The sequence below is a fragment of the Falco punctatus genome (genome assembly GCF_963210335.1).
Source record: "Falco punctatus genome assembly, chromosome: 3".
Taxonomy (NCBI): domain Eukaryota; kingdom Metazoa; phylum Chordata; class Aves; order Falconiformes; family Falconidae; genus Falco; species Falco punctatus.
The window spans coordinates 108809131-108835217 of NC_137582.1; the positions used below are offsets into that span (position 1 = coordinate 108809131).

Consider the following 26087-nt stretch of genomic DNA (forward strand, 5'->3'; position numbering starts at 1 on the left):
GGTATGTGAACTCCTGCCGAAGGACAGTGCTCTGCAGGAGGTTGGGAAAGGGATCTCACTGCTGCCCAAAGCTGGGCAAAGCTTAGGAGTCAGAGTAGCAAGACAAATGTGGTGGCAGGGGGTGCACCGCAGGAGAAGGTGAGGCTTCGGGGGCGGGGGGGTGGGTGTTGGACATCACAGGGGTTTGTAGAGCATGCACAGGTGTTCACTGCATCCCACAGTTGGCACCCGACAGCACGCAGGTCTGGAGAGCATGGACTCTACAAGGCAGGGCAGGGATCTAGATGATGGGGGACTGGTGGGGGACCTAGACAGCACGGAGGTTTTCTTGTCTACCCATGCACATGCCTGCCCAGCTAGGTGGCCTGAGCCCTCCCCACACGCCGCAAGGAATGAGTGAACAGGAACACAAACCGAAGAGAGAGCGGACCCCCAGGCCTGGCGGGGGGCCGCGGTACGTACTGTGGCCACTGGTATAGTGCTGCAGCTTGTCAGTGTACTCAGAGTCAGCACGCTCAAAGCCCCGTCTTCTGGAAAGAAAGGGAGTCCTGAGCACCGTCACGGGTCCACTGGGGCCGAGAGATGCACTGCACAGGCATCTGTTTCCCCCTTCACCGCCCTGTGTCCTCCCCTCCTGTATCCCTGCCACCCTCTGCCTCCAGTCACCACCCCCAGCCCCGGGGTGAGCTACACACAGACCTACCTGTTGCACACAATAATGATGACGACTACAGCAATGAGGAACACCAGTCCTGCCGCGGAGGAGCCGATGATGAGTGGCAGTTTCTCCTGGACACTGGTCTGGTACTCAGCTGGCATGCAAGGAAGAGGGCACGGGTTAGTGCGGCACAGGACAGGTCTACACGACCAAGTTCACCAAGGTCAGAGCACGGTCATGAGCGGTGCCCATGTTGGCAGGGCTATGCCAATGAGCTTCCTGGTGTGGTTTTGGTCTGGGGCAGCCAGTGCATGGCTCAGGCTGGCTGTGACATGGGATGTGCCCAGTAGGACGGCTGGATGGAGTTACTGCTTTTGGGTGGGAAGTTTAGTCCCAGGGATGCATGCTGTGCCTTGCTTCTTGGCCTCAGGGCCAAAAAACTTGCTTGGCCTGTTTTATTTAGCAGCACAAATTTAGAAAATAAAGATCCAGGTCTGCCTTTGTCATCGGCAGCTGTGCACATGAACATCATAAACTTCCTTTCCTCAAAATCCAACCGAGTGGACACGTTCCCATGCCAGAAAAGCTTGGTAGAAACTGACCAAGATTATGTGATTCCCTGCATGGACCACCAAGTGCCCACACCTCTCTCCAGGTCTTCCCAGGTCCAATAAATGCCTGTGCCTTGTCAACGTGCCCTTGAAGGGTCTATCAGCAAGGGGACCAGCACTGCTGCCAGTGCATCTCCATCTTGTTCAAGTCTTTCTAGTCCCTGTGTCACCTTTATGCAGAGTCAGCTGAAGACTCACCTTCAGTCATGGTCTGGAAATACATCTTGCCACTATACCGGCCATACCCGGCCACAGTACGTGCCCGCACCTGGAAGACGTAGATGGTGCCAGCTTTGAGGTTTTGCACTGCCACGGTGTTGGTGGGGCTCTTCACTGTCGTTGAATTTAACTCACTGAGATCCTGCCAAGAAAATACAAATCTGTCATCAGAAAAATACATCCTGAATCAGGCACGGCATTTTGAGAAGGAGGAAGCGCAGGAGACCAGGGTACCAAGGGTGGAGAGACCACCATGGGCCTGAACAAACAGGGAGGGAGACACAGAAGCAAGAATATGAGTATGGATATCCCTGGGCTACCCACCACCTCACAGAAAGGCTCTGATGAAGGTTAGCTAGAAAACTCGGGTTGCTTCTCCAAGCCTTGGGCTCCATGGAGATGGGAACTGCTTCCCTCTTCTGTTCCCACTTCCTCTCAGCACTGCTCTCCTTCCTCACCCCTTCCTCCTGTGCCCGACCCAGCCTCAGCACCCTCTCCATTTGCTCTCTCTTGTCTCCCTTTACCTGTGCTGGAGATAAAGCCACCTTGAACACAGGGTTTTGGACCTCAGGAGAAGTAATGCTACCATCTGCCCCCACAGGGCCTGCTTCACCAGGGACCACGGCTAGGTTTGCAAACATGGGAAACCAAAAAGCATATTTAAAAGTGACAATAAGACTACTGCCAAATTTTTGTCCTGCCCCTTGTCTGCAGTTTTTCTAGCTGAAGATTCGAGCAATCGTATCATCATGGTCTATAGATGGTACTACACTTGTGTAGGTGATGGACCCATCACTGCCCTGAGGAATTATGCCCTTAGCTGAGCATCCAGAAGCACTAGTGGGTGGGCAGGACCTCCTTGTCCTAGCCACTGCACAGGAGGACAGACAGTCCCTGTCCCTGCCAGGGACATGGAGAAACAGGTCAACAGGGAGGATGGCAGAGGGGACTGAGTGTGGTCAGGGCGAGGTGGCCAGCTGCCTGGCAGCCACGAAGTCCTGAAAGCCAGTGCAAAGCAGCAATACATGCAAACAGCTCCATGATTCTGGAACCCAGAGAAATCTTAGGAAAGCCAAACTGTGAGTACGACCCCTCTAAAAGGAGGCGCAGGCACCGATATCTGAATCAACTATTTGTAGCGACGCTGCAAGCGCTCACCCTTTCTGGTAACGCCTCTGCTGCGGCAGGTCGGGCTGCCTTGGCAGGATCACCGGTTAGAAGAGATCAGCAGCTGACGGCTCAGAATCTGAACTGGCCAGTTTACCAGCCAGTCGCTGAGATCTGCTACCTTCAAGTCACTGCAAAGGGCTCAGCAAACCCCAGAACTCCTACCCGACACGAAGTCACCAGCCAGGGGAGAGAACCTCGTAAGAAGCAGGCAGGGACTGCCAGGAAGACGTCAGGCACATCGTCTGTGCCATCCCGTTAAGTGGGACTGAGGGTGTGATCAAGGGACTGGCTGTGAAACCCCACTGGGGGCGGGGGGGGGACGACATGGAGGGATTTCTTGTCCCGTGCTAACAGGAGGTCAGAGCGAAACTCCCAGTGAGGAGCACAGCATCTGCTCCTGCCCACCGACTTGTTCTGCAGGAGAGCGCTGGAGGACAGAGGGTATCGAAGGGGTGGTCAGGCAGAAGGTCCCAACTCACGATGAACCCAGGTTTCCCCACGTGATGGTGCAAGTCACCCAGGCTGCTGCTCTCTTGGGCTGCTTTGGCTACCTGCAGGCAACAGCGACGCAGGAGTCAACGGAGGGTCCGCACTCAGCTTTGCACACCCTTTGCCTCAGCTGCTGGGGCACAGGGTGAGTCCAGAGGTTATCCTGCCCACCCATAAATGATGCGGTTTGCTTCTGGGGACCGCTGGTCTCCTCTCTTCCACTGTCCACATCGCTAGCCATCTGGTGACTTTGCTTTCATGTTCATTCACTTCCAAGAGCAGCACTGGTGCCTTCACTCAGAGGAGCTCCTGCAGAGCCAGAAACTGTGGTTCCAGCAAGGTTACGAGGTCCACAAAGACCAGTCATTCACTACGGTGCTCCAGACAGCAGCCCATGCTGAGCCAACGTTCTCCTCATGTCCCCGGGACAGCCTGGTGCTTTCCCAATTATTCATCACACCGAAGCAGAATTGCAAGTGCACTGGCATTTGTGAGCTGGATTATATTCATGACCCGGGTTTCTGTAGACTATTTGCCTCACAGCTGCGAAGCAGCTGAAAAACAACATTAACGGAGTTAATTTCTTCTTGTGTTCAGCTTTTGATTGAGCAGTGGGGTGGGGTGGACGGCTGGTAAGAGAGCGGTCTGGCACGAATGTGTTTCTCCAAGTGTGCAGTCAGACTTGGAGGCTTGGAAATGCTGATGGCACATGGCTCTGCAGGGTAATGCAGAGCAGCTCTGCAATCCCCTGGGAGACCTCCCCTATTAACAGGCTTCAGGAACAGTCTCCTAAAAAAATGCAACAACAGTTTTATCCATCTGGACCTGGCGCTGAAGGTGCCTGGGTATTGCTGGGTTGTTTGGGAATTAAGGCTGATGACAAGGAAAAGCTCAAGTGCAGATACACAAACAAGAAAGATCAAGGGAAGAGGAGCACACAGAAGATGGATTGCCTCATCTGTCTGATCAGACCTGAGCACTCCCTTTCCCAGGCAGGCTAGGAGAGAAACAGGTCAGGAAATATTTAGTTTTAGTGCTCAAGGGCTTGGATGAATCCTCCCAGGCCCTCGGATGGCACTAAAACGCAGCTGGTTTAAAATAATTTGTCCAACTGTTTGAGGGAACTTCAGACCTGCTCCTGGAGGACTTAATTGAATGCAAGGGGCATGCTTACAGGACGGTGGATAGCCGGGGAAATCGATGTCTGTCTCTGTGAGGAAGGTGTGCTCATGGCTGTGCTCTCCTTTAATCCCAGGCAGCAAGGAAAGAGCATTTACACCTCTCCACCCCCCCACCCCCACCCTTATAAAACCTCCTCTTTCCCCTTGGCACCTTGCTCAGCCAGCAGCTCTCCAGCAACCTGTGCAATCCCTTCAAACACTTCTCCCCTTTCACCCCTCTGGGCTTCTCCAGGAGGTCCAGGGCATCCCAGGTGATTTAAAGTCCAAGTCCAAGCTGTTGTTTTTCACAGAGGTTTGTGTTTGGTTTTTTTTTTTTTTTTTTTTTTTTCCTGCTGATTATGGTTTGAGTTTAAAAATCCTAAATCAAAATAACAAGCTTCTTATTTCCTTATAGGTATGATTTGGAGTCCTCATCTGGTTCCCCATCCCGTGAGTCAAATCTAAGCAGAAACCAAAGTCTGATCAACAGAGTTTCTGGAAACACAGATAGTCTGTGAAAAGCCTGAAGGATTTGCAAAAATTGTTTCTAAAAAGTCATGTTTTCTCAGCCAAAAGAAAAAAAAAAAAGCCAAAGAAAAATGTCAACTGACTTAATTTGGCAGACAGCTCCTCTGTGCGTCTGCACAGCGGCAATCTGCTGTGGTTCCTGAAGCAAACAGAGCCACACGTACGAAGCTAGTCCAAGGCTGAGTGCCAAACCATCACACACATCTGAATTTTGCTCCCCATGGGATCAAGTGCATTAGGAGGGCTGCTCAGAGGTGATAACAGGGTCCGTGGCGGATCCATGGGGCCCACAGCTCCCAGACTCTCATGGGGGACACCACTTTGGGGAGATCTCAACAGCGTTTGCCCTCCCAGCACCCCCAGACTCTCATGGGGAACACCACTTTGGGGAGATCTCAATAGCATTCGCTCTCCCAGCATCAAGTGTGTTGTGGTAAGAGTGGCTGGATGCCTCTCACAAGAAAACTGAACCCCAGACAGAACGAGTGCGGCCCCTGGGCACGACTGGAAGCGCAGGGAAACTCTCAGGGCTTCCAGACAAGGTTTCCTCTTCGTCTTCTTGATCTCACAGTTTTCCCCAGAGAGAGCCCCCTCCAAGGGTGTGGGCAGCACAGGGCCAAGGGGCACCCCAGCTCTTGCTCCATCCTGGGGACAAGTGGGAAACACGGGGCAGCAGCTTTGGCTGCAGGCTCGGGGGGATGCTGGTGTCCAACACTGAAGCTGGAGACCAGAAAAGTCCTCTGAGCCAGCCAGGGAGCCTTCCAGCCACCCTGGCCATGAGCCCTGGTGACACCCAGCCCTGGGAATGCTGGGCTCCTGCCAGAAGCTCCTGGGCACCATGAAGGCTACAAACAGCTCTGCTCCCACTCCCACCTCCACTAGCAGCTGCCACAGGTGCCTCCCCCCCACCCTTCAGCCCTCCAGCCCACCCATGCCCCTTCCCCAGCATCCTTGGAGACATCAAAGGGCTCCCGTGCCTCCTAAAATATTTGCATCGCTGACCAAACCGGGCACAAGGGATGGGCTGAATGTCTTCAAACAATTACCAAATGGCTAACCTAATGCATACCCTAAGCCCAATCACTTTGCATAACAAGGAGAGCTAATTATTCTTTGCAGTGTTTGACACTGCAGTGGGTCTCCAGTTCCCACACTCCAGGATGAGTTTGGCAACATTGGACAAAAACTACTACGCCCTTTCTAAATGAAGACAACACGCACTTTTTTTAATAAGACAAACATTGGTAGGTGCCTCTTGGAGGTTAAAAAAAAAAATAAATATATACTTTAAGGAGAGGACCACAGAGAGCAGACACCTCATTCGGTGTTTGTGTAACAATCTGCACTGATTTGCTCTAACTACATGTGAAAGAAAATCATAATGTTGCCTCTGTAGAGGCATTTTTAATAGCATCTAATAATGGCAATTAATCTGTGAAATGGAAATAAAAATACCCCTTTGTTTCAGGTATTGTGAACAGCTCTTTTCTGTTAACGCTAAAACACTTACCCCAATTTTTTTTTACTTAATTTATGTCTTTACGTAGAAAAGAATCAAGTCAAAATGAGGAGCCAAAACACTTTTTATACAAGATGCATATGCTGCTATTCTTACATTTGACCTGTTTTCATGCTAATAAAATATAATTTTCTACTGGGGAAAAAAAAAATCCACTGGAAACAACTTAACTAGCTGGAGCGAGATTTTCTGAGCATTCAGAAGCACATGGGACAGTTTGCAATGAAACCTTTTGGAAGGAAAACACCTCTGTAGAGCCTGGCAGCCGAGCGAGAACACACCTGGGATGCGTCTCACACCCCATCCAAATTGCAGTATTGATGGGAAGCAGGGGAAGAGCATGGCATATCCCAAGCTGTGCATTTTGGGACTGTTCCCAGGGATCAAGGAAACAGCTTTCCGTTGCAAAACTCGGCACTGGACTAACGTGAGCCTCAGCTCTGCCAAGCAGCCAGAGGATACAGTGTCATTGCATCACTGAAAACGCAGAAGGCTCTTTACTGACCAAATCCAGCATATAAAGACCTTGGCTCGTGATGACTAGGGATGGATCAGACCTTGAGTGAGCTTATTCCCCTTCTTTTTTAACCTGTTTTCAGATCTTCTGAGGTTTGCTTGCTGTGGGACCGAGCTGTGACCCAGTGAGCCCTTTCTGGGAACGATGTACACGTTGGGTTGGGGGGAGAGATAAAGACATGCCTTTCTCCTTCAGCCAGAGCACCAGCAAAAAAGTATCCCGAGAGGTTCAAAGGATTCTGCCCCTCTGCTCCGCTCTCGTGAGAACCCCCTGAACTACTGCATCCAGCTCTGGAGTCCTAGCACCTCAGGGAAGGGAAGACACGGACCTGTTGGAGCGGGTCCAGAGGAGGCCACAGAAATGATCCGAGGGCCGGAGCCCCTCTCCTATGAGGACAGGCTGAGAGCTGGGGTTCTTCAGCCTGGAGAAGAGCAGGCTCAGGGAGACCTTATCACTCTTTTCAATACTTAAAGGGGGCTTATAAGAAAGATGGGGACAGACTTCTAGTAGGACCTGTAGCGATAGGACAAGGGGTAATGGTTTTCAACTAAAGGAGAGTAGATTCAGACTAGATATAAGGGAGAAATTCTTTAAGGCAAGGGTGGTGGAACACTGGCACAGGTTGCCTGGAGAGGTGGTGGATGCCCCATCCCTGAGAACACTCACGGCCAGGCTGGACAGGGCTCTGAGTGACCTGCCTGAGTAGAAGATGTCCCTGCTGATGGCAGGGGGGGTGGACCAGATGGCCTTTAGGGGTCCTACCCAACCCATTCTGTGATTCCATGAAATACCGGGACAGAACGGCCTCAGCGCGAGCACGTGGGGCTGCTTGCGCTGCGCTCCCCGTCAGGGCTGGTACCGCACCGTTCCCTGAGCATGCTGTGGACCACCTGTCCCCATCACCAGGGACGGGCTGTGTCCTACGCTCTGACAACCAACGGGGCAAGCAGACGCTCACCTCCAGGTCGACTGCAAAGAGCAGCCATGAAGAGCAGCTTCCCCTTTAGACAAAAATTCCCATTTTATTTGCAGCGCCACCCCCCCCTCCCCCGAAAACAGAGGGGAGGGGAAAAAAAGAAAGAGGGGGAGAGATTAAGAGAAAGAAAGAGGAGAATCCTCTGAGCTCCCCGAGATCTTCTCCCTCTATGCTGAGGGCACCCAGGGAAAGCACCCCTCTTTGCTTTCCAGATCTCCCTTGTCCTACTCATCCATCTTGCCACGTATTCTGGGATCATTTCCAAGGGTCAAATAAATGGCTGTGATTTATGCAATATAGGTCAGGACCTATTTAACAGCTTACAAAGAAGCTCCCCCCCTTCCCTGTTCTCCCTCAGGCTCTTGGTGATGAGAAAATAGGTCACAGGCAGGCAGTGGTGGGGGGATTAATAATTTCTTCCGGCAACTGCTGGGAAAAATATTTTCAGTTCCATTTAATCGTAAAGCTTTTTAATTAGTTAGTTTGCAATTTTTAATGTATAGTTTATAAGCTCTTGTGTTAAGGGGGCAGATTTCTGGAAGGAGAAATTTCCTGCTCCCCACCTCCCCCAGGTAGCACGGATGAAGTTCACCAGGCAGCCAGAGCTTGGCAAGTCCTGGTTGACATCAGCGTGGTCTTCAGGTCCCTCAGCAGCCACACAATTCCAGCCCCATGGGATGGACACCCTGGCCCAGCCCTGGCCTGCACTCCCTCTGCTTGCTGGGGCAAGGGGGAGGTGGAAGGGGCATGTTCCTCATGTCCCCCAAGTTGTGGGACCCCTCCGTGTCAGCCTCCCCTGACTCCGTGGGGCAGAAGGTACCCTCCATGGGAGTATGGGACAGCTTCTCCCTGGTACAACACCCGGCTACAGGCTGCTGCACAGAGATGCCCAACTCCTCTTTGGTGTAAAAGCACTGATGGAGAGCATTATATCAAACTTCCAAGACCAGACACTCAGCTGGTGTGGTCCAGCCTGGGATGCTGGATGGGATCCAGACGCTCCCTACCATCCCCATTCCCCACTAATGCCTCAGTGGCAAAAAGGGACAAATTAGACCCTGGGCCCTGGCTACCCAGCTCTCCCTGCAATGGGTCCACCTGCCACAGGGGCTGGAGAGGTGAAGGGAGAAGCTCCTCCTGAAAGACCAGTAGATCTTCCACACTCGCAGCACGGTCACTGGAACCACCGCTGGACTCCAAAGGGTTCCAGTCACTGCCACCCGCAGCAAAAGACATAACCTATGGATCAACCAACTGCCGTAGCCCGGTGTTACACCCTTAGGCGATGCCTTACACCACCTCCTCTCCCAGACACCTAGGGGTGAACCCTGCCAAGGTCCTGCGGTACCTTCTCATAATATTGCAGCTCATAATCCAGGATGACTCCGTTGGGTTGGTCAGGCTGAGACCATGAGAGGGTAATGCTGTCCACAGTGCGGCTGACCTGGTGCATGATGGACACAGCTGAAGGAGCTGGAAGAGAGAGCAAGAGAGAGGCCTCAGTCAGATGCCTGCATGGGCAGGACCTGCATCCCCTGGTTTTTATTGTGTATTATTGCTGTTTGGAGCTACTGAATTTGCTTCCAGCAGTGGCAGGGCTGTCCAGGGGTCAGGAGATCCCGGCTTTTGCTGTTTGTAGGGAGCAGTTAAAGGAGAACAAAATGTTTCCACTGCTCATTAAGAGTTTGTAATTATAAAACACGTAGGACAGCATCTCGGGCAGGAAAACAGATTGTTCCCAGGCAAAACGAGCTCAGGGCTGGAGCAAACACAGCCTTGTTCCCCTGGAAAAAGTACTACCAGCCCAGCAACATGCAATCCTCCCTGCTTGCCACTGGGAAATAGGGGGGGTTTAGATTTTTACATTTGCCTAGAGAAGCTTTGCAAGGCACAGGCAGATGCAGGAAGCGAGCAGCTCCTCTCCGCCTCAGTGTGCTGGGTCTGCAAGTTGCACATGCCAATCAAGGGAGGTGCATACAGCAGCCTGAGCATGCAAGGCAAACCTGACCTGACACGCTGACAATGGTGAGTCGCCCGCCTCGTCGCAGTGCCCTGGAAATAGCACACCCACAGACGCCACTTGTCCCACTGAGCACAATGGGACCTTCCAGCAGCTCCTCAGCCATCCGAGCCAGCTGTCCACCCCCTGCACAGCCCTGCATCGCCTACGTGGCTTGACGCATGGCCAGGTAGGATCAGGGCAGCCTTGGCTGGTGCCGCGCTGTGGGAAAACTGTCCTCCAGGGACCTGTGCTAACAAGCCCGTGCGGCAGGGAGCACAGCGTGGAGCTGCCACCTCCGTGGGAACCCCTGACCAGCTCTGGTCCTGCTGGCTGTGCACCAGGGCAGGTGAACAAGCAGCCTGGACTGCTTTTAATGGCTCAGGTACTGCTGGCAGAGATGCCACAGCATGGCAGCTATCAGCCTGCAGCTGCCCACCCTTGCTGGAGGGGCTGATGCACACCCATGTCCCTGTTGCCTCCTCTTCAGTGCATCCGAGATGGGGTGAGCACGTGTCCCTGCCCAGCCTGCTGCCGGCACAGCCTCCACGGACAGACGGCGCTCCGGCGGTCATCCCAGACCTCACCCAGCACCAAGCCAGCCTTGGAGAGTGCTAACCCCAGCACAGCATGCGCCCTGGCACGCCTGCCAGCGCAGAGGCACCGCTTCAGCAGCTCCAGGGCAGAGGGGAAGCCTCAGGGGTGGGAGAGGACTGCAAAGTGGTAGCGAGAAAGCTTCCCCATCACCTGCATGCCAGGCCTGGTTACAAATGGATGCAGAAAGGCTTGCGCTCAGAAGGGCTTTTACCAGGTCCAACCCTTTCAATATTTCATAGAAGAACAACTCATTTGACAGCTCTGAGAAACAGCTCGGAGGAGCGGCGCACAAAGCAAAGCTCCCCTCGCCCATCTCCAGTCTGGTTTCCCTTGGCATCACGGGCAGCGACAGAAACCACGCCAGCCGAGGACGGCAGACAGGGCAGGGGGAGGACTGCGCTACTTGGACCAGCGTGGCTGCAGCATGCCCTGGCACATAACTGTAATGACTTACAGCTGAGCCACCCCTCCCAAAACACACCAACAAAAGCTATTTTTTCTGATGCAGCGTCCCTGCACTTCACCACTGGGTTCCTGGATCCAGAGTGCTGTAGCTCCCAGGACGTTCAACACGCGTGCCAACAGGAGCAGGGGGCTGGGTATGGGTAAAGCAAAACCTGCCACCCCACTGGTGCACCCTTCATCTCCTTGGGTCCCCCCTCTCCTGAAGGAAGGTGCAGTGTGGGTCCAGGCTCAGCAAGCGTTGGCCATCTCTAGGATGGTCCAGCACTTCCAAAAAACTGAATGAGGGCAGAGAATTTCCAGCATCAGAAGTGTTCAAGGTCAGGCTGAACGGGGCTTTGAGCAACCAGATCTAGTGACAGATGTCCCTGTCCACAACATAGGGTTGGACTAGATAATCTTTAACGGTCCCTGCTGACCCAAACCATCCCATGATTCTAGATCTTGAGACCAAAGCCTCACCTCCTCCCAAATGCCAATCCCTCTGCCCACTTCTGGCTAAGCCAAGCCCCATCACCCACCAGTCTGAAACTCTCTGTATCATCTCAGACCTTCCCTTGCTCTGTGCCATACAGCACTGCCTCTCTCCCACCTTAATGTCCCAGTCCCGCCACTTCAGGGCCCATATTCACAGACTCCTGGGATTTCTCACGCTGGTGTTAAGATAAAACACAGGTAACATTACTGGAGCCTGTCAGCTCTTGCCAGAGCTTGCCGTTGCCTCGTTGATACAGATTTCGTAGGACATCTGCAATCTCCAAGACAAACATGTCTCTCTCTGCGGAGAAAGGGCTTGGAAGGAACATGTCACCAAGCTCCAGGTCACCCTGCAACAGGGATTAGGACTGGACGGAGTCGAGTACACAACCTTGACACACCTGAGCTGCACACATGCTGGGAACCGATCCCAGCTATTCCAGGACACAGACCACATTCACCCACAGCTTTCCCCCCCCCCAGGCACCGTCCCAGGCTTTAGACACAGGTTCAATGGTTGGTCTTGCAGCTGGAGAAGCTCCTCAGATTCAGCTCCCTCCAGGTAGGGCTGAGGTTCTCTGAGATGCTCTTCTTCCACCTCTGCACGCCAGCCTGGGAGCTCATGGCTTCCACAGGGCATCTCCTGCTTCTCCAGACCATGCCCAGGAAACTACAAAAGATAACAGCTAGGGCACCTCGCTGGTGTATAAATCAATTGTGCCCAGCCACAGCCCAGGCAGCTGTGGACTTGGTGAACCTGCCCTGTCTGGCTCAGAAAAAAACAGCAAATGGATGAGGTGGGGCTCCTCTAACGAGCCTTAACGAGCCTAATGGGGAGGAGGCAGGTGAGATGAACGACTACAGCAATTTCAGCACTTTTCCTACACCTGGGGCAAAGGAGTGGCTCTGGATAGGCAGGAACCTCCACCATCGCATCTCCTCAGTAACCACTCTTGTTATCACAGATGTCAGGGAAATGCACAATAATAAAATCACAGGAAGATTTAGGTCAGAAGTGACCTCTGGAGGTTTCCAGTCCAACTGGCTTGCAAAGTAATTTCCAAGTCAGATCATTTTGCTCAGGACTGCGTCGAGTTGAGATCTGAGTATGCCCAAGGATGGGGATCCCACGGGCTCTCCGGGTACCAGTCCTCAGCTGCCTTGCTCTCCTGAGGAAGCAGCTTTTCCTTACATCCCATTGGAACCTCCCTCATTACCCCTTGTGGCCGTTACTCCTGTCCCCTCACTGTGCACCTTTCCAGCTCTGTCTTCTCTCCAAACTCCCCTTTGAAGTGGAAGACTGTAGCGAGGTGCCCCTCAGCCTCCTCCTCTCCAGGCTGGCCAAACCCAGCTCTGTTAAACCTCACGCCTCGTGCTACACCCCCCAGCCCATCCCAGTGATCCTCCTCCTGGACCTGCTCCAGTTTGTTGATGCCTCTGGAGTACTGGGGAGCCCCACAGTGGACACACTACCCCAGGTGTGGCCTCATGAGTTTTTTGCCTGCACTCGTGCCAAGGGAGCACAATACCCAGCAATGCCACGAAACATGGTCCTGGTCACACATCTTCACCACAGGTGAGAGGCTCCCAGTTCCATCCATCAGGAATGGGCTGGGACTGGGTGTCTTGAGTTTGAAACTGGTTTAGTGGAATCAGCCAAACCTCAGAGTGACTTTCTCAAGCCCAGTCAGAGGGAAAAGCTTCTAGCCAGCCAGTGACACAAACACTCCGGCAGCTGGGATCTGGCAGCTCTTATCCTGGAGCAAATGGTTCCTTCCTGGTCAGTGTCAAAGCTAGTGAAGACCTATAAGCTTCTGACTCTTCACCACTTCCAAGGCTGGAAGGTCCTGGTTTCAGTTTGCTCTGGCCCCCCATCCACATGGGAGACCTTGTACAAATCCACATTATCCCTCTGCACTGCCATGTTCTACCTGGAAAATGAGGATAGCCATCCTGTCTCAATTTCACTCCCTGCCTGTTTTCCCAAATTTCACTGAGCACTTTCAGTGGCAGAGACCGTGCTAAGGAGTTCAGCCCCCCAGCAGTATTTAATGCAGGTAATGTAACAAAAAGGAAGGAGATGAAAACAGTTGAAGTGAACAAAGAGCATCCCATTTGGGATAGCACTGCCTGGTGCTACTCTCATCACAAGGTGTGCTCCGGCTCTGACAGAAGCATCAAGCACGTTGTGACCAGCCTGAACTATGATGCAGAAAGAGCTTTTTCTGCCACAGGACATGGTGAAGTGACAAATACAACAGAAAAGACCGTGAGAGAGATACACTTTCTGACACATGATGAACTCAGCTGAGCAAAGACGGTAAGAGTCTCAAAATATCTAAGCTGACTTGCCTGAACTGTTGCTTCTGAACAAACTATACATAGGTTCCCTCTGTTGGGTTTCTGAGTAGTTCAAAGAGAAGATTTAAAAAACTGCAAAAAGGACCAAAATAATAGAAAAGCCTTTGTTTTTTCCAGCCTGCTTTGTGCCAAGCCCTTCCTAGGACCGGCTAGAGCACAGCTGGGCTGCAGACGCCAAGATTCAGCAGCAGCATTTAACCTGGCCCTGTGGAATCAGTCACCTTCTTCCACAAACCCTGACTCCTCTTTGTTCCCGTAGGACAAAAGAAACAGAGCTTTAGAGGCCGTTTCCAACGGTGGAAACGGTCTTTAGCACCAGGCGATTTGTGCCATCGGGCAATTCTCACGGATTTAGTGACCGTTTCCAGGAGGGAGGTTTATCCTGATGGTGTCTCCAGGTGTACAGGTGCAGCAACAATGCGATAATTAAAACAGAGGTTCATTTCCACAGCAGATGGGAACTTACTTTTCATAACTGAAACCCTTGAGCCTCACATCACTTGGAGGCAAAATGAATCATCTGAGGCCTTGAAAGGCACTTTTCTAGATCCTCTTTATCTGGGACGGCCTCAAATTCTTCGGATTCCTCTCAGCGGAGCCCTGTGGCTTCTCCAAATTGCTGGAGAAATAAACCAAGCCAAAACCACCACTGGAGTGTAAAACAAGCTTAATGAAAATCCACTAAGGTAAAAAGGCAGATGACCTGTCCCCTGCTGCAGCAAAACCTGTAGCGCACGGGGAGGGGAGGCAGCCGCCGTATCCCACGTGATGACCCCTCCGGGGCAGAAGCACTGGTGGGATGCGAGGGATGCTTCCTCCATCATCACCCCAAGCCTCCGCACAGCCACCCAGCGCTGATCACAGCCAGACCCGTGGCTTGGCCCTTCGGCAGTTTACCTTAATCCACCAGGAGCTGAGCAGGCTTCCCTGGCACAGGGGCAGCTCTGCAGGATAAATCCCTGGGGATGTCAGCAGCTCTCCTCTGGCTTTTCTGTGGCCCACACAGGGTGCAAGAGGCTGCCTGAGCTCAGCTAGTGGAAACACTAGGGAAGGATGGGGCTTAAGACATACGCCACCCTCAGGTCTGGCCAGCAGAACTGCATACCCATAATATCCCTGAAGGACACACAGGTATAACCACTGAGTTTTGCCAAGGCTCTCATGACAGCTAAACCAGCAGTGTTCTCACAAACCATGCTGGCTTGATGCCACAAGGTGGACATGTCCAGCCTAGAAGGTCTCAACTCCCACCGCACAGCATATTCAGGTGTTTTCCATGGGAAGTTTGGGATCTTACGTCCCACTTGACTGACTGCCTCCCAGGAAAACCCAGACACCTACTGGGATGGAAACGTAGAGTCACAACAAGAGTTTGGCAAGAGAGGGTCCAGAGCCAAAAGGCTGCTCAGCCTGTTGAGCAGTTGACCTTCCCCAGCACCGAGGACAATACTTCAGCTTCCCCCAAGGTTGGTCCTTCCGATGTCAAGGTGGAGACCGTCAACAGACAACCTCAACAAATGGTCTGATCCAGCAAAAAGGTAACAGGCAAGGACAGGCATCCTGTCCTCTTCTGGCCATGCTTTGTACCAGAGCCATGGTGTGGACTAAGTCTACTGGCCAGACAGGCATAACCCAGGCACCATGGTGCTCCAGCACCTCCCAGGTCAGTGTTTCTGGGCTGGGTAATCAGCTTGGGTGCATTATCCATGTCTAGCTGAAGCAGTTGGACTAGATGATCATTGCAGGTCCCTCCCAACTGAAATTTCTATTCTATTCTATTCTATTCTATTCTATTCTATTCTGTTCTGTTCTGTTCTATTCTTACTCTATTCTATTCTTACTCTATTCTCTATTCCTTTCTATTCCATTCTATTCCATTCCATTCTATTCTATTCTATTCTATTCTATTCTATTCTATTCTATTCTATTCTATTCTATTCTATTCCATTCCATTCCATTCCATTCCATTCTATTCTGTTCTGTTCTTCCATTCTATTCTATTCTTACTTTATCCTCTATACCATTCTATTCTTACTTTATTCTCTATTCTATTCTATTCTATTCTATTCTATCCTATCCTATCCCATCCTATCCTACCCTATCTTATCCTATTCTGGACTGTGCTGGGGAATGGGATGAACCAAGAGGCTCAGGTGCCTCCACACCGAGCACAGAGTGGAGCCATGAGGGCTGATGGGGGAGGCATTCACCTGTGGATTGACCCCCCCCCTTCTCCCACTGTACCCTTCAGTTCCCAGGAGCACCAGATCCCAGAAGTACTGGTGGGATGGGACCCCTGGAGTCTCTGGTCCAACCCTCTGCTACACAACAGTCCTGACGCCACATCAGGGAAGGTGGAGGTTTATTAGCAGAGTCTTTAAGCTTCCAAGGATGGGGCTTCCCTAGTTAGCAGCCTCTCTGTACTAGTATCTTTTAGTCTTTGTTTATTAGCTCAAAAAATATATTTTTTGGTCATAAAGCACAATATTTCCCTGCCACAGCACTGTAAACGAGCCCCACCATGTCCTGCCTCCTGGCCACTCTAGCTGAGGTACATTCAGGATTACAAAAGGCATGTGTTCTAAAGAAAAAAAAGGGAAAAATAAAAAGGAAAAAAAAAACAACCAAAAAACACAAGAAGAAAAAAACCCCAAACTTTTGCTAACAATCCCCAACAGGGATCAGCAGATGTGAACCTGGACAAAGTGTCCGTGCCAGCCCCTGCGGAGGGTCAGCGGGGCAGAGCCCCTCGCAGCTCTGCACCAGGCATGCAGCTGCTCCTGAGGCCAAGAGGCAGCAGCTCCTCAGTGCTCAGCATGTACTTCCAGATAATTAAGAAATGACCATTTGTTCAGGAAAGGGATCCTATTTTAACCTGCTTACATCCTTGCCTGAAAGCACGTCCAGTTTTCCCTCCTCCGAGGGAGCTGCTCTGTGAGGATGCTGTGACGTGCAGGCTAATTAATACCTCTGTGGGCAAGGAACCGGGGAGCTCCGTGCCCACCACCCTCAGGGTTAAGCAACCTCTGCTAAGAAAAACTGAAACCCCAGGTGGCATAAATCCATCGCAGCAGACTCAGCTTAACTGTTGCTGAACCCTCCACGAGAGGCTTTGGATTCTTTTAACTAAAGATTTGTTCGATCTCAGGTACGGACTAAGGGGCATGTTGGTAGCATTGCTAAGCCTAAGGCTTGTTATAGCCAGTATTTTATTTCCACACCAAATAGTTCCTTCTTTTTGGCTTGCCTGCTCAAAACGACAAAAAAAAAAAAGATTACGGGAAGAAGACAAGAAGGAAAGAAATCTGAGTTTTCCAGCAGAAACAGGTGCTTTCTAATTGCAGCAATACCTGAAAGAAGGTCATGCTGACTGCAAAATCCAGGGTGGCTTGACAAGACAGCACAAGAACATGTCAACTTTGCCGAAAATTGGGAAAAGCTACAGCAACACCCAGGCCTGAACATCTGCACTGGCAACAGAACCCAGGCAGCAAGTTAAATACAGCTGAAACGCTTGTGGTTGACCCTCCTGCATATGTTATAGAAAGACATCCCATCTTCTTCAAGGACTTCGAATTATGATGAGCCCACCATGCCTCTGGGGAGGTTTTCCTCGTGGTTACTTGCTCTGTTCTAAAATGCACGTATTATTTTCAGGTTGAAATTTATGGACTTCAGCTTCCAACTGCTGGAACCTTTCTGGTTTTGCTAGCTAAATGAAGGACGAGTCTAGAAACAGAATCCTGTCCTCATGGAAGAACTGAAAGATCACGAAAATCCTTTTGTCTTCTTTTTCTATTAACTAAGTTGACCGAGCTTCTTGAGTGCTTCACAGACTCATCAGCCCACATTTCAGCATGATGACTTCTGAACCTTTTGCAATTTTTTGTTAACCTCTTTTTCAAACAGAAACCTCCCAACTGCTCTCAGTAGCCCGTACCCATCCCTCGTAATTACAGAGACAGCATCCTCCTCCTCGCTCAGGTTTGATATTCCTCCGAGTGTGTCCCCCACAACACCCCTCTGACTCAGCCCAGTCCTCAGAGCTTCTGTTCCCTCTCCATTCTGCACCTTCACCATCTTTTTTTAACTGTTCCCCCCCCCAGCTCAGGGAAGGGAGGAGAGAACTGCTGCTTCCTTCACTCCTGGCTGATGCAGGGTCAGAACAAACGCCTCCAGACCCAGTCTGTGTCTGCGTTCCCTATACCCCCCCTGTGTCCTGCTGGAAGCGGGGTGAGAGATCCGAGACGCATCCCAAATTAGTGTAATTGGTGAAACTGTTATGTGAAGCTTAGGGCAATTCATTATGAAAAAAACTGACAAAACGCAGTAGGGGGGCATCACACAATGAAGAATTGTATTAGGTGAACGAGAAATAAATAGGCCCATCTTCCTCGGCGGTTTTACACCTCTGAGTTGTGCTGTTCAGAGGCTTCCTCAGGAAGCTCATGTGCTTCTTCCTCCAACCCATCCCCATGACACCAGGTTTTCTCAGCCTGGCCCAAGATGACCAGGAGTCCTCAGGACATCTGCTGGGGCAGCTGCTGCTTTTATTCAGACAGCAAAAGCGTCTATCTGGGGGCTGTCACCTTTCTCCCAGCCCTGCTTTTTCAATATTACCAAGAGTCGCCTCCCTCCTGTCCCACCCCTACCTTTTCAGCACACAAAGACCACAAATAAAGACATGAGTGTGTGGGGACACACAAGAGGAGAACAAGGAAGCATCTTCCTTGTAGATGCTGAGCAACATAACCCTATGACAGTCTGGTCCCTCATGCATGCTGCTTCATCCCATCCCAAAGGACCCATCAGGGCTACAAGCATCCTGTTTCTACCAGGCTTTGATAGCACCAGCCTATTTTCTGCGTCAGGTCCTGACTCTTGGGCCACCACAACTGCCAGTGGCTGCTGCCACCGGTTTTTCGTAGGTCTGACTCAGTGACACGATGCTGTGGAACAAGCCCATCTCCAGCTACACCACATGATGTCCACAGCACTTCAGGGCCACTTCAGAGCCTCTAGAGCCCTGGTGCTGCTGTGAAGCCGTGGAAGGTCACACTGCACAGGCTGGGAAGCTGGATTGCTGCTGTAAAGGGAATAAAATCGGACGAGACACCACCAGCAGCCAGAGCAACACTACAGGGGGAGCCCAGGGTCTCAGACTCCCCAGGCAGCATCTCCTGTCCTGCTCCCTGGTCATCTGATGGGAATGTTCAGTAGGACTGTGTGGCTCCAGCCTCTGGACCGCCTGCTGGGGGACACCAGGATCTCTCCACAGCTTCTCTTTCATGGTCTTTATACTCATTTGAAACGCTCCCCGATTGCAATCTGCCCCCTGTTTTGCAGTTAGCCCCCCGCCTCCTTCACCTGCCAGCCCCACCAGGCTCAGCTTTTCCCTCCCTGCCTGCCAGCGGGTCAGGGCTATTGAGATCCCAGTATAATCAAAGTGTCTCCATTCCTCTGCTGGCTTAGCTGGAAGAGTCAGGTTACGGGCAGCAAAACCTCTATCTCTGATCACTTTAATACCACTAACCCATGTCATGTCAGACAAAGTCAACATTTGCTCTGGAAAACACTCTTGACAGAGAGAGAGCAAAGCCAACCCGGCCCGTGGCGTCTCCCCAGCAACACTGAAATTACCCAGGGGGGAAAAAAGAAAAAAAAAGGAAAAAAAAAGAAAAGAAAAAAAAAAAAAAAAAAAGAACAGCTGGGAGTTTTCCAGCATCTCCTTGGAGCCCTCCTGACAGATCCTGGTCCCCAGAGCATCAGGTTACCGGACGGCGGGAACTGCTTTTATTACAGGAGAGTCAGCAGGGAATTCTGGCATTTTCAATTACCCACATGCAGAAGCGGCTGTGATCCGGGGTCAGGATTAACTGCATGACCCTGCCTGAAGACAGAGTGGCAGGGAAATGCACCGTGATGCTGCAAGGCATCAGCTAGTCCAGAGGCCACGGGACGGGGCAGTAAACGGGGAGATGTGGGGGAGAAAGTTGCTGACAGAGCATCTGGCAGGGGATGCCTGCAACTGCCCTGCAAACGGGGAGAGAGGTCTGGAAAACTGAGGGTTAAGTGGGCAAGTTTCTCTCCCACTACCTTCACCCAGGAACTCAGCCTCACTGCGTGACCCAAGGAGCTCCAACACATGAGAACTACGTGGGGAACAGGATCCCCTGTGGGACCAGAGCATCCCCCGGAGCAGGACACCCCTCAGTACAGGGCTCCCCAGAGGTCCCAGAGCTCCTCCTGCACTTCAAGCCCTGCATAACACCAGCAGCTCGCTCCAGCCAGACCAAAAGGGTGATGCTGTGCAGCAGCAAAGATGGTGCTGTCACAGAGCAAGGGATTCCTTGACCTTGAAGCCACAGGGCCTGGAGGCATCTAGGCTGGGATCCAGGCTCCAGCAGCACCCAAAACGCAGTGTGCCTGAAATGGCAGGAGCACGCACGGCACGCAGGGCTTAGATGACCTCTGCTTCTCAAGCATGGGCAGGGTGGAAAGCCAGGACAACTCACTGCATTTCCCCACGGACCTGGATGTCTTGCGCCAGTACCTCACCCAAGGGACACCCAGCCCCAGTCAGCCCTCCCTGCTTGCCCCAGGGCATCCCAGTCCCACAGGGTCCCCAGCAGGTGGCTGTCACTGTGCAACGGTCCCGCTGTCGCCAAGCCAGGTCCCATCACTGACCTCAAAGCCCCAGTTCTTCATGCTCTTACCCAGCCCAGAGTCCAAATGCATGTGGGTATCGGACGGAAAACTGACTTCTTTGGTTAAAACCTTCCCCACTTTTTGCTTCTCCAGGTGAAGCTCCCACCTGCCATTTAAGCATCCAGGCTTTCAGCCCCCCCTGCAGAACGGGTCTGAATTTGGGATGCCCTCCTCCAATGTAAGCACTGAGAACACCATAGCAAGGAATATCCAGATGAGAAAGGGAAGCTGTTCCTGATATGCCCTCAACATTGCCACCACCCTGGTGACCTCCCTCTGCACAGAAGGTCGGGCTGGAGACCCCCAGAAGCGCCTCCAGCAGCAATTCTTGTGTACGTGACCCTCTCTTGCTAAAAGGGTTCACTATTGCTTGGACTGTTAAAAAGTTTGACCACTCAGATTCTTCCCCAGTGTCCCCCCCTGTGAAGCCACACACTTTTCAAACCAATTACCTCCAGCAGAAGCCCAGGAAAGCAACGCAGCATCACAGGGACAACAGCACGAGGGCTCTTTCACAAACATTCACCCTCAAAGCACCAAAAGCCTCAGGTCCGGGATGTTCAGCAGACTTGCTAGAGCTCTAAAAAACTGCTGGTTTACAGCCTGTGAGATCTTTGTTTCCCAGGTTCCTGGCAAGGTGGGCCCACCAGGCTGGTACCCATGCTGTGTGTGTGTGTGTGTGTTGAGCATCTGGAAAATTTCCCTGTGGGCCCAGCCTCCAGCCCCTTGAGTGTGTAACTACAAACACTGGAAAATCTTAAAAACACGGCAAAGCATCCAAAGCTGGTCCTGGCTCTGGCCCCATTTGAATCAACGAAGGCTTTGGTGTAGATTACAGCCTTTAAAGCAGTTCCTAAAAGCAGCCCAGTGACTTGGCCCGGCCAGACGAAGGCATTTGGCTGTCTTTATGCTTTGTTTAATTGAGTTTGCAGCCTTCATTCGCGTGATGCCATCCTGCCTGCGGAGGAGGGCAGGACTTTGTTCTCGGCGCTGAGAGGAGGTGCTCTGGAGGATCCCAGCATCCCAGCACGAAGCCTGCTGGAGTGGGTTTGAGGCTGCTCAGTGCCAAGGTCATGCTCACCTCCTGACCTCCTCTCTACGTGGAAACCTCGTCCGCTCCCGATCAAAACGATGTTATCAGGAAAAAGCTGGTGGGAAGCAGGAACGCTGGCAGGAGCCAGCCCTCCATCCCTCCAGCTTGCCCCTCAGATTTGCAATGAAATATTACTCTCCCAGAAATTGCCAATTAATGGCAACCAAAACGGTTCTTAGGAACACACTGATTCTGAAATTTCAAAACCAGAAAACTTAGATCAGATAAATATTTCCTGAAAGAATGACGCCTGCTGCAGAGCATCCCCTTGGACCCACTGAGTCTTGCTGATTTGAGACTGAACTTGTTCCCTTGCTCTCTTTCACGGTTGATTCCACCAGGCTGGCCTCCCTTTGTGTGTGTGTGTGTGGGGGGGAATTTTGGAAATATCAGGGCTTTTTCTTGGGAAGAGCATTTTCGACCCAGCCCTACCAATGCAGCAGCCTCCTGCACACTTGCCAGTGGCAGTGATAAACACGGCCTGGGCTGCAGTGAGACAGGCACAGCGAGGATCTTGCTGCTTGAACCGAGCCAGACAGAGACTCATCATTTGACACACAGAGGGGACTCCTAAATCACAGAGATGGACCAAGGGACAACCGACCAGCCGGCTGCATTAACCCGATTTGCTACAACCATCTATTACCGTCCACATAAACACACCACTAAGCAGCATCACCACTCCCCAACTGTATGTTCAGCTGTTCAAGCACTGCGACCCTGAAACTGGCCTCCCGTGTGCCTGCAGCCTTGCCTACCTGCCTCCAGCATCTCCACCTGCCCAAGCGCTGGCGCTGGGCGCTTTGTGAGCAAGCGAGGCAATTAGCACTGTGGGCTGTGTTTGCCAAGTGCAGCAGTAAAGATAAATCACCCCGCCTGAACGCAGAAGCAAAAGGTGAGCTCCTGAGCAGCTCCCAGCACTCGCACGCAGCAGGGATGGAGGCACGGAGTTCACCAGAAGGGACTTTCCACCCCATCTATCACGGACGGGCTTTTGTTTTCTGCCCAAAGTCAGCTCCAGATGCATCGGAACAGGTTTGTGAAGCCCCAGGCAGGTGTGGGAAAAAAATGATCCTCAAACTCACGTAGTAATTTATGCAAGAGGGATGCCGGGGTGTCAGCAGGCGGAGGAGCCTGCAGAGCTGGTAGCGGGCAGAGAAGGGCATCTGCTAGGAAAGCTCTGCAGCCTGCGCTGCCAACATCCCCCCAACTGCCCACCGCAGGGGTGGGAAGAGGAGCCCTGAAGAGCCAGCAGCTGACAAAGCTCCTACCATCTGGGAGCCCTGGCTGCAGATGGTCTCCAGTGGGCAGAGAAGGGGCTTGGGCATGGGGGGGGTCTCTCCTAGGTACCCACCGCTGGTGGCTGCAAGCTGGGGGGGCGCAGCGAAGGCAACAGGCTGGACCAGCAAGTGAGAGGAGGAGGGGGGCAAATGTCAAGCTGCATCAGCTTTTGGTGGCCACCGTGTGTAGGAGACAGGTAGGGTGAAGGTGGGAGCTGGGGGTGGAGGAAAGAGAAGAAGGACAGAAAGCAGCCTGCGGGGGCAGGATGGTTACCAGGGTCCGTGTGGGGTCTGGCTGTTAATGCTAGGTAAGAGAAACAGCCTTGGAGATGTCAAGGTTTCAGGAGGCTCTGGAGCCTGGGAGCAGGCTGAATGGTCACAGAAACACAGCCAGTGAAGTCCCCAAAAGAAGAAACCTGGGATTTACGGGACCTCAGAAACAGTCTACAGCAGACACACTCCTTGCTCTGTCACACAGGCAAAGGGGCTTTGCCCTGGCTCCTCCAGGTGGGAGACGGCTCCACAGCTCAGGAAATTTCTGCTTCTCCACCGAAATGCTATCACCGGCCACTCTGTACCATCTGCTCTTGTCCTTCTGCTTTAATAACTCTTCTCCCTTTCTAGTGTCCCTCCAGCCCAGCACATCATCACGGGCAGCAAATAAATCCCCTTTACCAAGGCTGAACACACAGTGCCTCTTTGGTCTCCTCTCTAACGTGGGCTCTCCCACGTTCTGCTCACCCTGCCAGCCTTTCTCTGCCTGCTACCATCAGCCCAGCTCTCTCCAATGGGGACAATCAGGTGTGCACACGATGACTGGACCAAAGCCCACCCAAGCTTCGTGTAATGGCAGTGAGACCTTGCTACAGCTGGCGAACTTGCTTGAGGCAACAATCTTGCACATCTTGGTTTTCCACCAGCTTTTTATACTGGAGAGTTGTCCTCTTCCCGTGGTCTGCCACCAGGTCCTCCTCAGCTGCCTTCCCTTGTGGAATTTCACCCTGATACTGTTATTCCACCTCTCAGTGTCTTTGTGGAGGTAGCACAGTTTCCTGCACAAGAAATACCCTACCAGATTTTGAATCAGCGCATCACCTCAGTTCAGCCTCATGCTTCCCCGTTTGGGTGGGAATGGTCTCCTAAATGGCAGTTCCTGGACAGACTTCCAGCTTTATTAGTAGATTTCCAAATCAAATGTTTTACTTGTGTCCAGACAGGCAGCGTCTACTGCATTTCCTTAGAAAATCAGTGAACTCATTGGAAAAAAAAAAAAGCAGAACAAGCTACACAGACTCGTGCACAAGGACCTGATGTTTCTTGATATCTCACGTCAAGACTGGTTGCCTTTCTGAAAGATGCTTTAGCCAAAGACACGACTAAATGAGAGGATAATTGATGTGCAGGCCGATCCAAACCATCTCTTGGCTTGAACCTTTGAAACTTAATATAACAAAGACCAACGGCCATAAATCACAGCTTGGGAGGTTCAAGTTGGAGATTGGGAAAAATTCCCTCATGGAGGGGAGTGGGTGCAGCTCTGGGACACATCACTGGGAATGCAGGGAGACCTCTGCCTTTGGCGATTACCCATAATTGTCTATGCAAAGCCATGGATGCCCTGAGGTAGTGCTGGCAGCAGCTGTGCCATGGGTGGGCGGTTGGGTGAGAGGTCCGAGATGCTGAAATGCTACAGTCTCCTGCCTTTTACGCTTGAAGGCAACAAGGAACAGATACCCACAGCTTTTAAGGTCTTATTCCAGCTCCACAAGGGGATTTCTGCAAAGGCTTTCCCAGGTGGCTGTTTCATAGACAAGGAGTTCCTGACCGCAGCCAGCTCAGGCACAGCTGAGAGCAGCACAGGGGGACAGAGGAGATGCCACGACTCGCTGCCTGCGCCCGGCGGAGCACAGCCCACTGCCACACATCCTTCCGAAGCAGGACGCCAGCCAGATCTACTGACGCAAAATTAAAGTGAGAAGATAAAAGCAAGAGTCCGTGTGCCCCGGGCGATACAGCTCTCCCCTCTCTGTCTAGCCTGAGCATAACTGATGTGACAAGCAAATGGCAGCCTCGATGGCTGGTGAGAAGCACCGTCCCTACCAGCGTCACACCTTCACCTTGGTGTGATGCTACCTCCACTCCTGCCTCCTCACCCTTCTCCCCCTGATCCCTCCATACTCCCTGTTGCATCCGACAGTAAAGCACATGGATAACGGCTGCAAGGGATGGATTTTTTTGGCTGAAGGTGAGGGAAAAATCATCCCCTTCTGGTGCTTTGCACTTCCCAGGATCTGTCCCACCCATGCTTCACCACTGAACTCCCCAGCCTTTGTGTAAGGACCAGACTGGTCTCAGCCCAGTCACAGGACATCCACAGCAGAGCAGAGCCACGGCCCACGTGCTTGCTTCGAGCCACTGAAACATTCAGCTGTCCCTGGGCTCGCAGGAACCCTCTGAGTCTTGTCGGGACAGCCCTGTCCAAAAACACTGCCTGGGTGGGATGCCAGTGCCTGGGCTGTGATAGCCACCACCAAGCAGAATCTTCCACCCTCCAGATGTCTGGCACGACCCTGGTGCACAGGCATGAAGCTGCACATCTCCCCGGCCAAAGGACCCATGTCGCGACATACTGCTGTAAAACGCCACCCAGAATAATAATGCAAATAATCACAAGTTATCTGGATCCATAGAGAGGGAGAAATTGTGCCAGTAAACTCTGCCGCTGCGGATGCTGCTCCTGATGGGTTTATCAGGACAGTGCAATGGTTTCCTCTGTCGCACCCGAGCTGGTACTCACGCTGTATCAGCCGTATGGCTCTTTTTGGCTCTGCTTGCAGCCAAGAGCCTCTGACATCAGAGTTAATCCTCCCTCCTTATCCTGTGCGACACCAGAGTCACTCACAAACAGGGCTATGTTCCCCCAAACCGGGATGGTCTCTTTCCCCCATCACTGGGAGGTCCACGAATTTGTCTCTGGATAACGCAGAGCCCGGGGCTTATTTCCTCCCTGCTCAGATCACAGAAGCCACAGCCTGTTACCAAGAGATGCCCTTCCCATGCGCTGCCTGTCACCCCTGCCCAAGCAGCCCTCTCCCTCCTTTCCCAGGGCACTCAGCCTACCCGGGGCGCAGATGGAGCCTACAAATCCTCGCAGCACCAAGACTCCCTCCCCTCCCAGCTCCTCCCCAAAGAATGGCCACAAGTTTGGAATCAGGGGCTGCGCGTTGTCACCAGCAAGAGGGTTGATGCCTGACATGGCTTTC

General features: G+C 52.3%; 1 protein-coding gene across 4 annotated transcripts in view; it reads right to left on the reverse strand.

Annotated features, from left to right (window-relative positions):
* EPHB2 (EPH receptor B2) overlaps positions 1-26087 on the reverse strand; it is a 145078-nt gene that overhangs the window by 15639 nt on the left and 103352 nt on the right. The window contains exons 6-9 of one of the 4 annotated variants that reach the window (XM_080379604.1): positions 9196-9320; positions 1468-1630; positions 704-812; positions 463-527 (exon numbers count right to left, since the gene is read on the reverse strand). In XM_080379604.1, the coding sequence (XP_080235730.1) occupies positions 463-527; positions 704-812; positions 1468-1630; positions 9196-9320 (462 nt within the window). Of the gene's footprint in view, positions 1-414; positions 531-703; positions 813-1467; positions 1631-9195; positions 9321-26087 lie in introns of all 4 variants that reach the window. The other 3 variants (XM_080379602.1, XM_080379603.1, XM_080379601.1) reach the window with 3 other exon arrangements.